The 16,801-nt window shown below is 55.7% G+C and overlaps 1 protein-coding gene across 1 annotated transcript; it reads right to left on the bottom strand.

The window, feature by feature from the left end:
- Nucleotides 1-8,126: 8,126 nt before the first annotated feature.
- On the bottom strand, nucleotides 8,127-16,801 carry LOC135888401 (E3 ubiquitin-protein ligase TRIM39-like). Its single transcript, XM_065416209.1, has 6 exons — nucleotides 16,403-16,801; nucleotides 15,859-15,954; nucleotides 13,590-13,820; nucleotides 13,245-13,267; nucleotides 12,289-12,407; nucleotides 8,127-9,122 (listed from the first exon to the last, which is right to left on the bottom strand). The coding sequence occupies exons 1-6, from the start codon at nucleotides 16,799-16,801 to the stop codon at nucleotides 8,611-8,613; spliced, it is 1,380 nt and encodes a 459-aa protein (XP_065272281.1). The 3' UTR covers nucleotides 8,127-8,610.

Below are 16,801 nucleotides of genomic sequence, written 5' to 3'. Positions count from 1 at the left end.
TAGGGCAGTCTATGCGCTGTGTCACTAGAAGCCAGTCGATTGTGCCTGCCTCGTTACTATTTAAATCAAACTTGCTCGTCAGGGGGACGTTAAACCAATTATCTCCAGGATCCTGCTTTTTGTCCCAATGTCCCCGTCAAGGACGGAAGAAATAACCCTCTCCTTTTTGGAGTGAATGATATCGGTGATGGGGCCAGCTGAACTAGGAGCCAGCCCCGGGCACTGTCGGTACCTGGCAAGGAGAGGGAGTAGGTGATGGGGTGGGGACTCAGAGTCAGGACTCCTGGGTTCTCTCCCCAGATCTGGGAGAGGAGTATGGTCTAGTGGGTTAGAGCAGGGGGGCTAGGAGCCAGGATTCCTAGGTTCTATTCCCCAACTCTGGGAAGGGAGTGGGGTCTAGTGGTTGGAGCACGGGGAGCTGGGACTCAGGACTCCTGGGTTCTATCCCTGGCTCTGGGAGGAGAGTGGGGTCTAATAGTTAGAGCAGGGGGGGGCTGGGAGTCAGGATCCCTCCCCTGAGGCCATGTAGTGAGTCGCTGGGGTGTGCGACTCCAGAATCCCTCACTCCCAGGCCTGTGCTCCAGCCTCAGACGCTGTGTGGACACAGGGATTTGTTTGTGTGAACACCTTGGAGCTCACAAGCACCTTTCTGGAGTGCTGGGCAAGCTGGGCTTTTAGCATGTGCTGAGCTGGGTATGTTATCCCTCGGGGCAGTCTACGGTTCAGGCCCCAACCTGCTCCTCCAGGTCAGGGGAGAAAGCTAGCACCCTTCTCTTCTCAGTCAACACACCGTGCGTGGCTGCTTTCCCTCCGGCCCCTACCACAATGCAAACGACAGAGAGTACAGTGATGGGTGCTAGAGAAAAACGAGCAGACAGACAAGCCAGCATGCAGGGGACAGGGGAGAGAGATCTAGGGAAGGAGAGAGCGCTATGGATGGATAGAGGGAGCTATAGATAGAGGGAACTATGAAGGGACTAGATAGATAGATAGAGGGGGTGTATGGGGATGGATGGATGGATAGATAGATAGATAGATAGATAGATAGATAGATAGATAGATAGATAGATAGAGAGGGTATATGGGAAGAGAGAGAGAGAGAATGAATTCTGGATGGATGGATAGCATTGCTGTGGAGAGATGGATGGAAAGATGGAGGGAGAGAGCCATGAAGGGGATAGATAGATAGCAGGAGCTGTGGATGGATGGATAGATAGAGGACTGGGGGGAATCTAAGAGTAGATGGTTGGCTAGATGGAGGGAAGGAGGGAGGGGATAGACAGAGGGAGGAATGGATAGATGGATAGAGGGAGGATCTATGGGTAGATGGATGGAGGGAACTATGGATGGATGGGTGGATGGATAAGGTGCTCTGGAAAGGGACCTGTGGAGAGATGGATGGATAGATAGAGCTATGGATTGAGGGAGCTGTGGATGGCTGGAGGGAGGGACTGAGCTATGGTAGACGGATGGAGGGAGCTATGGGTGGATAGAGGGAGGAGCTATGGGCAGATGGATGGATGGATAGATGGATGAATGGATGGAAGAGCGATGGATAGACGGATGGAGGGAGCTATAGCTAAAGGAAGCCATGGCGTGGATAGATAGACAGAGGGCGCTCTGGCTGGATGGCTAGAGCTGTGCTTCATGGCAGATTCAATGGTGTTGCACCAGACAGCGCGAGAGGAGAATCCCCCTGTCTGTCTACACAAACCCCGACGAATGGCGTCCCCCCAACAGCCCTGCAGGGGAGCAATTCGACACCCTTCTCCCCATTCACGGGTGGGGAAAGCAAGAGCAGCTGCCCCAGACCCGGCTGGATCCCTGGCCCCTGCACACCAATGGGCACCTTTCTATTGAGTTCCCTTTGGGTCAGGGCCAGTCCTTCCAGGCACTTAGCACGGGGGACTCGGTGTCTCTCGGCGGCGCAGTGCCAGCAGGAGAATTGCACTGTGCGGCTCGCTGTACTTTTCACCAGCTGCTGACTCTTGGAGAGAAAACGACTTGGCTAGAGATTTTATAGGATGGAGGAAAATTCGGCCACGCCACACAGGTGTGTGCCTGCTAAAAATTGATATACTGGGGTAGTTACACGTAAACCAACCAGGTGATGCTGGAAGGCGAGCAAAATGTCCCCAACAAAGCAAACAAATTAAAATGCCATTTCCCTCCCTGATGGGATGGATGGAAACCTGCCGGGACACGAAGGCAGAATAAGATGGTGTTTGTCTGCTGGCTCTTTATAGTTTCAGGTTTGAATCAATGCTCCTTCTGTCATCTCATAGCAGAAATGCAGCTGTCTCTGGGGTGTGGCGCTGCTTAACAGCCGCACTACACAGCGATCACTCGCCCACTGCCGAGGGGCAGCCACCTCTGGGGTAGGACGCAGCCGCTGTTGAACAGCCGCAGTACACAGAGATCGCTCAGCCAGCACTGAGATGCAGCCATCTCTGGGGTGGGACAGCGGTTTAGCAGCCGCACAGCAATGCTGCACAGGATCATCCGCCAATCATTGAAATGCAGCCACCTCTGAGGGCGGGGCAGCTGGGTAACAGCCGCACAGCTACACTGCAGAGGAATCCCTCACTGGACCCTGAGATGCAGCCACTTCTGGGGTGGGGCACAGCACGTATTTCATAGCTGCGCAGCAAAAGTATGGCTCATCCAGCCACTTCTGGCATGTGTTGCAACAGCTATTTGCTAGCTGCACAGAAATGCTGCTCTCGTCCTGTCGGTGCAGCTCATGTCACACAGGTCACCGAACCTTCCCGCAACAGCAATGACTGACTGCTAGTGTCCATGGGCCAAATTGGAACTGGCGCCCTCTAGAAGAGAAAAGACCCATCTCTCCTTCCCCACCCCCCTGAGCTCTCCAGGCCCTGTGATATGGGGCTAGATCAGAGTTCGCACCCTCGCAAGGCTGAAGACCCTGTATCTCATTCCCCACCCTCCTGAGCCAGCCAATACCCATTTGGGGCAGGAGCAGAGCCGGTGCCCCCTGGAGGGGAAAGCCCCATAACCCATTCCCTACCCCCCAGCAAAGTCCATCATTACGCTGTTATCCAGGATATTTGTGGTTGCCATTGGCATTAATCCTCCTGTAGCAGTAAAAATGACATAAACGCAGGCTGGAACTGCCCTGACTAATCCCTTAATTAGCCAATTACCATCATCATCAAGGTATTTATTAACAAAGGTGGCCTCCCCTTCCCTCAGTTGCAATTGCTTCCTCCTCTCAGCTCAGCTCTACCAGGCCTGCTTGAAGCTTGGATGGGAGACCCAGGGGGTTACAGCGTGTGAGGCTGGGGTGTCGTGTTCATTTCGGAGCAGCTCCCCAGTTGCTGTGAGCCCCTCCAGAGGTCCCTTCCAACCCTGATAGTCTATTAATACTACAGTGGTGGGACTCACAGACTTTAAGGCCAGAAGAGACCATCGTGATCATCCAGTCGAACCTCCGGCCCATCCCAGGTCACAGAATCACACCCACCCTAACCTCTGGCTGAGTTACTGGTCCTCGAATCATGATTTAAAGACTTCAGGTTACAGAGAATCCACCATTGACACTGGTTTAAACCTGCGAGGGACCCGTGCCCAATACTGCAGAGGGAGGCAAAAAAACCCCAGGGTCCCTGCCAATCTGACGTGGGGAAAATTCCTTCCTGAGCCCAAATCTGGCGATCAGTTAGTCCCTGAGCATGTGGGCGAGACCCACCAGCCAGACGCCTGGGAAAGAATTCTCTGTAGTCGCTCAGAGCCCTCCCCAGCTAGTGTCCCATCACCGAGCGTTGGGGGATATTTGCGGCTAGCAGTCACAGATCAGCTACATGCGCGGGGAGGGGCATTGCTGGGCGGCTGCTTTTAACCACAGGTCAGGGGGGTGTACAGTTCTGTGCTCCCACTGATTGGAGCTCCACCCCCCCTTGCGCATGTCCCTGCCATAGGTGCTGGATCTAGGGGGGCTGCTGCACCCCCTGGCTTTAAGTAGTTTCCATCACATACAGGGTTTGCAGTTTGGTTCAGTGGCGCTCAGCACCCCCCACTGTACAAATTGTTCCAGCCCCTCTGCTTTTAGCTCCGGTCTCCTGGCCACATACTGGCTCTGATGGATACAGGAGTAACTGCGGCATGGCTGTAACACACCTGTGAGAGCGTCTCGCCCCCTGGTGGTGGTCCCCAGCAATTACAACACTGCTTTTGAAACTCCCTTTCTAGGGCAGTGAAGAAAATGGTTGATGCCCGCGACCCAACGGAGCTGGGGATGAGGGGATTGGGGTGTGGGAGGGGCTCAGGGCTGGGCGGAGGTTTGGGGTGCAGGGGTGAGGGCTGTGGGGTGGGGCTGGCAATGAGGGGTTCAGGGTGTGGGAGGGGGCTCTGGGCTGGGGCAGGAGGGGGTCAGGGCTCTGGGCTGGGGGTGCAGGCTCTGGGATGGGGTTGGGGATGACGGGATTAGGTGCAGGAAGGGGTTCTGGATTTGGGGGGGCTCAGGGATGGGACAGGGGATTGGGACACAGGATTGGGGCGATGGCTTACCTCCAGTGGCTCCCAGAGAGCAGCACAGCAGGGGTGCTAAGGCAGCCTTCCCAGCCAATGGGAGTGCGGACCGGTGCTCGGGGTGGGGGCAGCGCGTGGAGCCTCATGGCCCCCCCACTTAGGAGCCGGACCTACTGCTGGCTGCTTCTGGGGCACAGTGTGGTGTCAGAACAGATAGGGATTAGCCTGCCTTAGCCGGGCAGCACCGACGGGACTTTTAATGGCCCAGTCGGCGATGCTGACCAGAGCCACCGCGACCCAGTGCCTGACCTTCCGCGACCCAGTGCCTGACCTTCCGCGACCCAGTACTGGGTCGCGACCCGCAGTTTGAAAACCACTGCGCTGGGGGACATCTGCATCTTAAGGTGCCTAAATAGCTTTGGAAATCCGGCCCTTATTATATGCCTCTGGCTCAAGCAATAGAAGAGTGTGCTAAAGGTCGAAGGTTCGAATCCTGCTGGTGAACATACTGCATGTGTGCAGACATGGTCCCAAGTGCATTAACATAATGCTGTCGTGTCCTACCCTAGAAGCAGCTGCACTTTGTTACCAAGACTACAATCCATGCTGCTGTGTGGCCGTTATCCAGCTGCCACACCCCAGAGGTGGCTGCATCTCAGTGCTGGGTAAGTGATCCCCATGCAGTGTTGCTGTGTGGCTGTTGTCCGCCTGCCCCATTCCAGAGGTGGTTCCATATCAGGGCTGGCTGACTGCGCTGTGTTGCTGTGTGACTCTTTCCCCAGAGGTGGCTGCATTTCAGCCCTGCCTGAGCGATCCCTCAGCAGCATCGCTATGCGGCTGTTACCCAGGTAAGCCACCCCCAGGGGCGGCTGCATTTCATTGCCAGAACAGCGCGCTCTGTGCAGCTGTTACCCAGTTGCCCCAGCCCAGAGGTGGCTGCATCTCAGCGCTGGGCAAATGAGTCCTGTAAAGCTCTACTCAGCCCATCCCGCTCTGGGTCAGGGCCTCTTTGGCAACAAGCTGTAATACAGGAAAGCCGTGAGTTCCTTGCCACGGGATCTTCCCCTTGCCCAGGGATCATTTAACCCAGATCAAGCTGCCTTTGATATTAATGGACTTTGCAGCGTGGAATAACCGTTCCCAGTTCCCTGCTGCCACCCAGCAAACTGGCCCAGTCCCTGTCCATACATAAGGGGCTAAATTCCCTGTCATACGTCCATCTGCCCTCTAGAGGGCATTACCACCTCCTAATGCTGGCACCGCAGGATTTCCATTGACGTTCCAGCCCCAAGATAGTTGAAACACTTTGCTTAGTGCTGCCACCTGCAGGATAGAATGGGAAATGTACGCAGCTGTTTGTCATAGGCTCTATACTGCAAACAGCAGAGGTGGGGCTTCCCGCTTAATGCAAATGTCTTTGGAAAATGAAGGCTGGGAGACAGAATTCCTGGGTTCTGTTGTAGGCTCAGGAAGGGGAGGGGGGTCTCCAGGTTACAGCAGGGTGAGGAGGGGCTGGGAGTCAGGACTCCTGGGTTCTCTCCCCAGAGCTGGGTGTGGAGAGTTATCTCACAGCTCTAGGACTCAGGATCCCTGAAATCCAATCCCAAATTTGCCACAGACTCCCTCTGTGACCATGGGCAAGTCACTGGATCTCTCCGGGCCTCAGTTTCCCCACCTAAAAATGGTGGTGTTAATCCATCATTTGTCTATTTACACTGTGAGTAGTTTGGAGAAGGGACTGCCTCTCATTGTGTGTCTGTGCAGCGCCCGGCACAACGGGGCCCTGATCTCAGCTGGGGCAGGGACTGTCTCTCGCTGGGTGTCTGTGCAGCGCCCGGCACAACGGGGCCCTGATCTCAGCTGGGGCAGGGACTGTCTCTCGCTGTGTGTCTGTGCAGCGCCCGGCACAACGGGGCCCTGATCTCAGCTGGGGCAGGGACTGTCTCTCGCTGGGTGTCTGTGCAGCGCCCGGCACAACGGGGCCCTGATCTCAGCTGGGGCAGGGACTGTCTCTCGCTGTGTGTCTGTGCAGCGCCCGGCACAACGGGGCCCTGATCTCAGCTGGGGCAGGGACTGTCTCTCGCTGTGTGTCTGTGCAGCGCCCGGCACAACGGGGCCCTGAACTCAGCTGGGGCTGGGACTGTCTCTCCCTGTGTGTCTGTGCAGCGCCTGGCACAACGGGGCCCTGACCTCAGCTGGGGCTGGGACTGTCTCTCCCTGTGTGTCTGTGCAGCGCCCGGCCCAACGGGGCACTGATTACTGATAGGTCATCTAGGTGCCATGGTAACGTAAACAGTAATAATAAAGAGGTGATCAATTACTACAGTGACAGGCATCGAGGTGGAAGAACTAGGATATCTCTAGGGACTTGTTGACACACAGATTTCTGCGGCTGCACCACTGCAGTGCTTAGCGAAGACTCTACCTACCCCGATGGGAGGGCTTCTCCCGCCGCCACCGTGCGAGGCACCTCTCCCCAAGAGAAGCCCTTCCCTCAACATAGCGCTGTCTACACCAGGGGTTAGGTCCATAGAAGTGTTGAGCTTGGTCACAGTGGAAGCAAGGTGTATTGAAGACCGAGGGGAGGTTCGAAGGGGGAAATAGCGGACGGAAAGGGGTCCATATAAAACCAAGCCAGACCCCACCACCTGAAGCCTAGACTTCAACTGCGTTAGCCAGGAGGGTCTCTTGTGGGTCGTCTCCCCCCAAGTTCTCCCAGCGTTTAACAGCCAGGCCGGCTGGGACCCTCCCTTGGGCGGTGAGGACGCAGTGTGTCTCTCTGTCCCCCTTGCGTCTGTCTTTCTTCCCATCCGGTCCCTCTCGCTGGGAGCCACATGCAGTTTACACATAGACAGACCGACAGCCAAACCAATTTCTCTCAGGCGGGCGGCGTTTGTCAGCTTCTGGTGGCCACCCGCCCCACCTCATAGCCCTAGAGAATGGGGCGCATGAACCTCCTGTTTGGGGAGGCTAGCCCCCGGCCCCGCCCCTTCTGCCTGAGGCCTCCCCCCTCCCGGAGCCCCTCCCCACCCATTGCGGCCGGAGGAGCCTTGCGCCAGCCGCCCAGAGTCCCGGACGGCCCCAGCCACCAGCCTCCCCGCCCCAGCTGGGCCGCCCGACCACACCCAGCCCTGGAGCGCCGGGCGGCCTCAGCACTGGGCAGCCCAATCACTAGCCCCAGCCGCTCCAAGTCCCAGGCGGCTAGCCGGCCCACCCTAGCCCCAGCCCCCGCCTGCTTTGGGAAAGAGAAACACCCTGGGCTGGGGCGACAGGGGAAGAGCGGGAAGCAGGAGCGGGGCGGAGTGTGGGTAGGGCATCCCCTGGCCTGCGACACCCGCTGCCCATGGGGGATGTCCAGGTCGCACCCACTGCTCCTGCCGCGTCAGCCGTCCAGGCATCTCGCAGTGCTTACGAGGAGCAGTGTGACGCTGGCTTTCTGTAGAGACATAACACGGCCCCTTCTGGTGAGCTAGGATGCAGAGAACAGACCCACAGCGTCCCGGGAACTCCTACCCGCTCCTGCCCTCTGCCACACATGGGTCACAGATAGGGCTGGGGTTATGGGCTGTGTCCCTGTTACCGGGTGGGGTCAGGTATGGAGGGTTTGTAGCCCATTAGTTCCTTTTATTATCCATTTATTGTGCTGGGTGATGTTATGATTCATACACTGTTACATATAATTGATGTATGCTAAGTAGATTTAAGTTGTAGGGTCACAGAAATAAAAGTTTGATTCGGATTTAGGAGTGATAAATATGCATATGTACATCACAGAAGAATGAGGGGTCATCCCATGAAATGAACAGGCAGCAGCAGTTTTAAAAACAAACAAAAGGCAGTATTTCTTCACACAACGCCCAGTCAACCTGTGGAACTCTTTGTCAGAGGATGTTGTGAAGGCCAAGACTACCACAGGGTTCAATTAAGAACTAGATAAGTTCATGGAGGACAGGTCCATCGATGGCTATGAGCCAGGATGGGCAAGGATACAAAACCATGCTCTGAAGAGTCCCTAGCCCATCGCCTAGCAACCAGACTTGTGGGGCCGGGTGTATGGGATGCATCCCTGTTACCTAGCAATCAGGCCGTGGTCCTGGCAGGATGGGTTTTCTGTCTCCCTCAGGGGCACAGCGTGATGCGGGCGCTGGGGGCCCAGAGCCAGAAGAAAGGGAAGAGTGTCTCGGTGAAGGAGGCCGTGAAAGTGAACAGTGGGGTCAGGTTCTTGGCGTCGTAGAACGACACCCGTCCCCCTTCGTAGTCCAGACAAACCTGGATCCTGTGGGGCCTTCGGCTCGGGACTGCCGCTGGTAACCATCGGTACATGGAAAGGAGCTGGAACTGTCCCAGCTCCACAGCCCACACCCCGTGCTGGGGCTGCAGCTGCGTGGGGTCCCTCCTCCTCACGGACTCCCTCGCCACCCCCACCGCCCAGCCGTCCTTGTCCCCCACCTCCACCTCCCAGCGGTGCCGGCCCGAGGAGAAGCCCTCAGAGCCCAGGATGCAGGAGGCCGGGAAGAATCTGCGGTGGTCGCTGGGCGGGCAGCCCCCGCTGTTCCCATGCCACACGCTGTGCCGGTCTGGGGACACCACCAGGCCAGGGTGAGCAGAGGCGGCATCCAGGGTCAGGATCTCTGGAAGGGCAGGAGAGAATTGGAGTAAGTCCATATATAACACAACAGCTCCCTTTCCTTTCAGGGCCAGTCCATTCACAGCATAACAGCCCCCTTTCCTTTCGGAGCCAGTCTATACAGAACAGTCCCCTTCCCTTCAGAGCCAGTCCTTATACAGCATAACAGCCCCCTTTCCCTTCAGACCTAGTCCATATACAGCATAACAGCCCCTCCTCCTTCAGAGCTAGTCCATATAGAGCATAGCAGCCCTCGTGCCATTCAGAAACAGTCCATATACAACACAACACCCCCCCTTTCCTTTCAGGGCCAGTGCTGTTGTCATCATGAACAGGTCTGACTACCAGAAGGAGGCTGCCAGACAACTCTCCAATACCAAATTCTACAGGCCACTTTCCTCAGATCCCACTGAGGAATATACTAAGAAACTGCACCATCTACTCAGGACACTCCCTACACTAACACAGGAACAAATCAACATACCCTTAGAGCCCCGACCGGGGTTATTCTATCTACTACCCAATATCCACAAAACTGGAAATCCTGGACGCCTCATCATCTCTGGAATTGGCACACTCACTAAAGGACTATCCGGATACGTGGACTCTCTGCTCAGACCCTACGCCACCAGCACGCCCAGCTATCTCCGTGACACCACAGATTTCCTGAGAAAACTACAATGCATTGGTGACCTCCCAGAAAACACCATCCTAGCCACCATGGATGTAGAGGCTCTCTACACAAACATCCCACACACAGATGGAATACAAGCTGTCAGGAACAGTATCCCTGATGATGACACAGCACAACTTGTTGCTGAGCTCTGTGACTTTATCCTCACGCACAATTATTTCAAATTTGGTGACAATATATACCTCCAGACCAGTGGCACCGCCATGGGCACCCGCATGGCCCCACAATATGCCAACATTTTTATGGCTGACCTGGAACAACGCTTCTTCAGCTCTCGTCCACTCATGCCCCTTCTCTACTTACGCTACATTGATGACATCTTCATTATCTGGACCCATGGGAAGGAGACCCTGGAAGAATTCCACCATGATTTCAACAGCTTCCACCCCACCATCAACCTCAGCCTGGACCAATCTACATGGGAGGTCCACTTCCTAGACACCACAGTACAAATAAGCAACGGTCACGTTAACACCACCCTATACTGAAAACCCACCGACCACTACACCTACCTTCATGCCTCCAGCTTCCACCCCGGACACACCACACGATCCATCGTCTACAGCCAAGCGCTGAGGTACAACCGCATCTGCTCCAACCCCTCAGACAGAGACCAACACCTACAGGATCTTCACCAAGCATTCTCAAAACTACGATACCCACACAAGGAAATAAGGAAACAAATCAACAGAGCCAGACGTGTACCCAGAAACCTCCTGTTACAAGACAAGCCCAAGAAAGAAACCAACAGAACTCCACTGGCCATCACCTACAGTCCTCAGCTTAAACCAGATCAGCTACAACATCACCAGTTCATTCACCTGCACGTCCACCAATGTTATATATGCCATCATGTGCCGGCAATGCCCCTCTGCTATATACATTGGCCAAACTGGACAGTCACTACGTAAGAGGATAAATGGACAAGAGTCAGATATCAGGAATGGCAATATACAAAAACCTGTAGGAGAACACTTCAACCTCCCTGGCCACACAATAGCAGATGTAAAGGTAGCCATCTTACAGCAAAAAAACTTCAGGACCAGACTCCAAAGAGAAACAGCTGAGCTTCAGTTCATTTGCAAATTTGACAGCATCAGATCAGGATTAAACAAAGACTGTGAATGGCTAGCCAACTACAAAAGCAGTTTCTCCTCCCTTGGTGTTCACACCTCAACTGCTAGCAGAGGACCTCACCCTCCCTGATTGAACTAACCTCGTTATCTCCAGACTGATTCTTGCCTGCATATTTATACCTGCCTCTGGAAATTTCCATTACATGCGTCTGACGAAGTGGGCATTCACCCACGAAAGCTTATGCTCCAATACATCTGTTAGTCTTAAAGGTGCCACAGGACCCTCTGTTGCTTTTTAGTTTGAGTCAGTGGCTCTCAGCACCCCCCACTGTACAAATTGTTCCAGCACCCCTGGGCACAGAGACACGGGGGGGACAGGGACACATGGGGACAGGGGCAGATGTGCCTGACTCAATGGCAGAGGCTATGGGTCAGCCAGGGTTTGCTTGGGGGCAGCTCCCCAACAATCCCTCCCTGCCCCTCCCAAAAAACCTATTCCATACTTTTCCCACCCACACCTCCAAACTCTCCAAGTTCACACCCAGGCTCCTTCCCAGCAATTTACTTCCCTCTCCCTCAGCTCCTCCGTTACCCCTGACTCCCCCAAGCCTTTGCACTGGATCTGAGGGGTGCGGGAAATACGGTTCTCTATTGTAGTGTAAATGAATTATTACTCCGAGTTCTGTATTAATACGCCTAGTAAGGAATCTATTGGTCAAAAAAACATTTTCTGAATCTTTTTGTTCTCTGTATTGTTACAGACATACCTGCAGACTGGTATTTTGAAATAGATGAGCACAAATGATTGAAACTGGCATGATTATATTGTGTTATTTTGACAAACAAAATATGCAGAATTTTAAAATACTGTGCGCAGAATTTGTAATTTTTTGGCGCAGAGTTCCCCCAGGAGTACAATCAGCTGTTCAACATCTGGCCCTGCACCCCCATCAGCTCTTCAGCAGCTGCACCGCCAATCAGCTGTTGAGTGGGGCTGCCCCACCCCGTGCTCCTCTCTGCCTCTCCCCCCTTCACTGCCCTTAAGGCAGGAGGGAGCAGAAAGGAGCCAGCAGCGGGCATGAGGTGCTCAGGGGAAGGAGTCTGGGGGGAGGGGGTGGAGCAAGGGCAGGAAGAGGTGGAGTGGGGGCGGGGCCCTGTGTTGGAGTGGGGGCAGGGCCTTGGGGGAGGGGGCAGAGCTGGTGTGAGGCACCCACTGGCAGAACCAATGTGCCTATGACAGGAAGCTCCCCAAATCTCCTACCGCTCAGCAGAGACTCAATTACACTACAAATAATTAATCATTTAGATTGGAAGCACCTTGGGGCAGGGACTTCCTTACACGTCCTACCCCAGAGTGACCCTACATAAATAAAAGTAACAACAACAGTGCCACTGCTTACCCTGGCTCTCCCACATCTTGTCCTGGAGAGCTCTCCTCTTGCGGGAGTGATACCTGATGCTCTCCTCCAGTTCAGCCATGGGCACAGACGCCAATTCGGGCAGCGTCATCTTTTTATACCTAAGGGAAACAAACAGGCACGCGCCGGAGGGACTCTGTATTAAGGGCACCGTGTGCATGTTAAGTGTGCCAGGGGGAGCATCTCTCAGCAACGCTGGATCCAGCGGGCACAGCTGACTTGCAGTAGGACGCTGCGTCTATTTGCCAACCCCCAAAACTCCCCCTGAGATCTGAGAGTCAAGCTGGGTCCTTGGCATCTAGCCACTGACCAAGGAGAAAAGTTTGGCAGGGACAAACAGGCACCTGTGCAGCCCCTGTCCCTCCTCTCCCTGCCCCTCGGTTACACCTGTGCAGCTCCCCACGTGGCCCCCGTCCCCTCCCTGCTCTGCCCCTCGGTGACCCCCACGCAGCCACCCCCCATACCCCATGCAGCCCTCCCATCCCTTTCCTGCCCCTCGGTGACCCCCATGTGACCCTGTTCCCACTCTTCAGTGACCCCAGCACAGCTCCCCCCATTTCTGCCCCACACCTGGCAGCCCCCATATGCCCCCCATTCCCACTGTGGCCCCCTGTCCCCTTCCTGCTTTGCCCTGGGTGATCCCCGTGTGGCCCGCCCATCCCCTTCCTCCCCACCCCTCAATGCCTCCTTGCATGCCTCTCCTTTCCCTCGGTGAGCCCCCCAGGCACCCCAAACACAACCCCCATCCCCTTCCGCTACTGCCACCGGTGCAGCCCCCACCCATGCCCTTCTATAGGCGGGTGCACAAGCTAAAACCAAATGGGGCTTCTAGGCCACTCTGCTGCTGATGCAGAAGCAGGAATATTCTGCAGCTGGGATGGGGAGGCCTCTCCCCCAGCCCCCTCCCCGATAAGAGAGGGCACGAAGGAGGCTCCTACTTGTTCAAGGTGCTTTCGGCGTCCTAGGTGGGAGAGAAAGAAGAGACCATCAGCTCTCCAGCCACGAACTGGGGCTTGGTGGCCCAGGGGCTGGAAGGGAAGGCAGGGGGTGTATTTCTGGAGTGGGAGCAGGAGTATTGTGGACTATGGTTAGGAAGAAGTCAGTGATTCCCGGGCCACCCCCTGTCAGATGTAAACTGGCACTGCTCGGCCGCGTGTCAGAGTCCCTTCACTGCTGGGAGCAGAGGGCGATTCTCTGATAAGTCCAGCGAGCAAGGGGAGCGCTGGCAGCATGGGATGGTGGAGAGGGGTGGCAAGTTGGGGGCCTCTCTCTCTCCCCCTCACCTTGAGGAGCTCAGCATCTGGCAGCCGGCACTTCCCCTCTAGCTCGGCTACCAGTCCATGCAGCAGAGTCGCCCTCTGGTGGAGCCGGCTGATGTTCTCCTGCCGCAGCTGCTTCACACCCTGGGCCACGTTACCCAGCCCCTTCAGTAGGAAGCGCTCCTTTTCCTGCAGCCGCCGATACAGATGCTGGAAGGCGGACACCACTTGCTGCTTCTCAGCCTTGGTGTGAGCCTGTGGCGGGCAGGGAGAGAGGGGGGCAGGTTGGGACGTGGGACGCGCAGCTGCGGGCACCTCAGAGAGGGAGGGCGTGGTATTCCCATGTGAAGGGGCAGCATGGGATGTGTGGGAGCAGGACATGGAAATATACAAGGGAGGGAGGAGCAGATGGGCAGAGAGGTGCAAGCATCCAACGTGCTTTTTGATAGAAAACTGGGTTAACTGGCAGCAGTAGTAGAGCTGTTCTCCTCTACAAAGGACCAGCCACTAGAGGGTGGGACCCATTGAGATATCCAGTCTTTATAATGACCTATCTTCAAAACTGGGATCCCACTGCGCGGATCACATGAGCAAAGGGAGTAACTCCATTACCTAGCAGCAGTAGTAGAGCTGTTATCCTTTAGCAGGACCAGCCCCTAGAGTAGAGCTGCTCAGAAATTTTTCGACAACCCTGTTTTTCCATCAGAAAATACTGATTTGTCACACCCGAAATGTTCTGTGGGAACTTATCTGTTTTGACTAAACTTCCGCAGGTGCAGGAACTTCTGGTCCAAGTGAGAGCTCTACACTCCCAGAAGAACCAGTAGCCCAGATGTTAAATGGGACATTTCGTTAGGATGTGGAAGACAGAGGTTCAAATCCCCATGCGGCCTGATTGGATCCAAAACTTGAACCTAAGTCACCCACCTTTGAGGAAAGTGCTCTAACCAGGGAGCTCTGGGACACTCTTCTAAGGTCAGGCGCCCTCCATCTCTTCTGTTGAAGCTGCTCCACTTTGCATAAATCAGTGGTTCTCAAACTTTTTTTTTCATGGACCACTTGAAAGTTGCTGAGGGTCTTGGCAGACCACTTAATGATCTTTCCAAATGTTGTTTGTACCATTAGCTAACTATTGTAAAGCACTTTGGAGAAAAGCGCTATATATAAAAAACTTAATAATAAACTTTTTTTGTTCTACAAATAAAAGTACACAACTCATATTTTAATATCAGTAGTCTTAACCTTTCTAATGCGATGGATGTGCTCTCTCTCTCCCGCCATGGCAGTCCCTGAGCTGGGGCTGGGAAGGGGGGGTGGTGTCTCCCTCTCTCCCCCACTGCAGCAACCCCCAAGCTGGGGCTGGGAAGAAGGGGGTGTCTCTCCCTCTCTCCAGCAGCCCCCGAGCTGGGGCTGGGAAGAAGGGGGTGTCTCTCCCTCTCTCCCCCGCTGCAGCAACCCCCAAGCTGGGGCTGGGAAGAAGGGGGTGTCTCTCCCTCTCTCCCCCGCTGCAGCAGCCCCCGAGCTGGGGCTGGGAAGAAGGGGGAGGGTCTCTCCCTCTCTCCCACACTGCAGCAGCCCCTGAGCTGGGGCTGGGAAGAAGGGGGTGTCTCTCCCTCTCTCCCCCACTGCAGCAGCCCCTGAGCTGGGGCTGGGAAGAAGGGGGTGTCTCTCCCTCTCTCCCCCACTGCAGCAGCCCCCGAGCTGGGGCTGGGAAGAAGGGGGTGTCTCTCCCTCTCTCCCCCACTGCAGCAGCCCCCGAGCTGGGGCTGGGAAGGAGCGGGGTCTCTCCCCGGCAGCCGCAGCCCTGGAGCTGGGGAAAGTTGCCTCTTTCTCTAGCCGCCGCAGCCCAGCACGTCCCAAATTCCCCCCACCCCCTCTTCTCAACCCACTGTCCCCTCCAACCTATCCCCTATTCCGCCCAAGGAAACCACTTCACCTTACATGTACGTCTTCTCCAGGGTCCAGGCACCTAATTAGTGGAGCCACCACGCCTGCACGGCTATACTAATTAGGTGGGTGGCCCTTCATTCACTTGTGTGCGGCCGCCCAGGCACGCACCTTAGAGGGAACTATCTGCGGACCACCTGAATGGCGCTCGTGAACCACAGTTTGAGAACCTCTGTCATAAATAGTTATTGGGCCAGAGAGAGAGACTGACTCTGTAGCTCTGGCAGTAGTAGGCTATTGCCTTCTATGGGGACCAGCCACTAGAGGGGGACGTGAGACACACTCTGCAAGGGTGTTGCATTGGCAAAGTGCAGGGGAATCCCAAGGATGGGGAAAGAGAATTTACCAGCAGCGTCTCCAGCCTCCTCCCTTCGCTGACGGTGAAGGCCTCCTGGCTGGCGCTCTCCTTTTTCAGAATCTGCAGGTGCCTTTGAAATTGGCCCTGTCAACAAAGGTGGAAGGATGGCTTGTGGGGAAGGCTGAACTGGGAGTAGGAAATCAGGGTTTGGCTCATGGAGAGAGGATTCAGGACTCCTGGGTTCTGTGCCCAGCTCTGGGAGGGGAGGGGGATCTAGCGGGTTAGAGCAGGTGGGCTGGGAGTCAGGACTCCTGGGTTCTAACCCCAGCTCTGGGAGGGGAGTGGGGCCCAGTGGTTAGTGCAGGGGTGCTGGGAGTCAGGACTCCTGGGTTCTAGCCCCAGCTCCCGGACAGGAGGGTATGTGCTTAGAGAACGACTAGGACAGCTCCTTGGTTCTATTACTGGTTCCAGGCTGTGGGAGCCAGGACTCCTGGGTTCTACCCCCGCACTGCCCCTCCTTGCCATCCATGGAGGCCTCTCCCCTCCCAGCCCCACTGCTCTGCTCCAAGTGCCCTGCATTAGAGCCAGTTACCTTGTAATCCTGGGCTGCCTCCTCGATGGGAACCACCCTGTGAGCTCTGTGCTCTTTGGATCTGTCACACACCACGCAGATCAGGGCCTGATCCTCCTCGCAGAACAGCTTGAGCCTCTCCTTGTGCTTCTGGCACATGCTGCCCTCTGCCCCCCACCCCAGCTGCCTGGCTCTCTCCACCACCTTCCCCAGCAGGGGGTTTGGGTGCAAATGCCTCTCCCGGAATCTCTTCCCGCACTTGGGACAGGAAAAGTTTTCTTCCAGTCCGTCCCAGACCCGGGTGATGCAGGCCTGGCAGAAATTGTGCCCACAGTTCAGGAGGACGGGGTCTTGGAAGGAATCCAAGCAGATGGGACAGGCCAGGTCATCTTCCAGAGCTTTCCCATGAACAGCGGCCAT

Source organism: Emys orbicularis, chromosome 13 (assembly GCF_028017835.1).
Source record: "Emys orbicularis isolate rEmyOrb1 chromosome 13, rEmyOrb1.hap1, whole genome shotgun sequence".
In the NCBI taxonomy this organism is placed as follows: domain Eukaryota; kingdom Metazoa; phylum Chordata; order Testudines; family Emydidae; genus Emys; species Emys orbicularis.
This window is presented reverse-complemented; position numbering and strand designations above follow the sequence as displayed.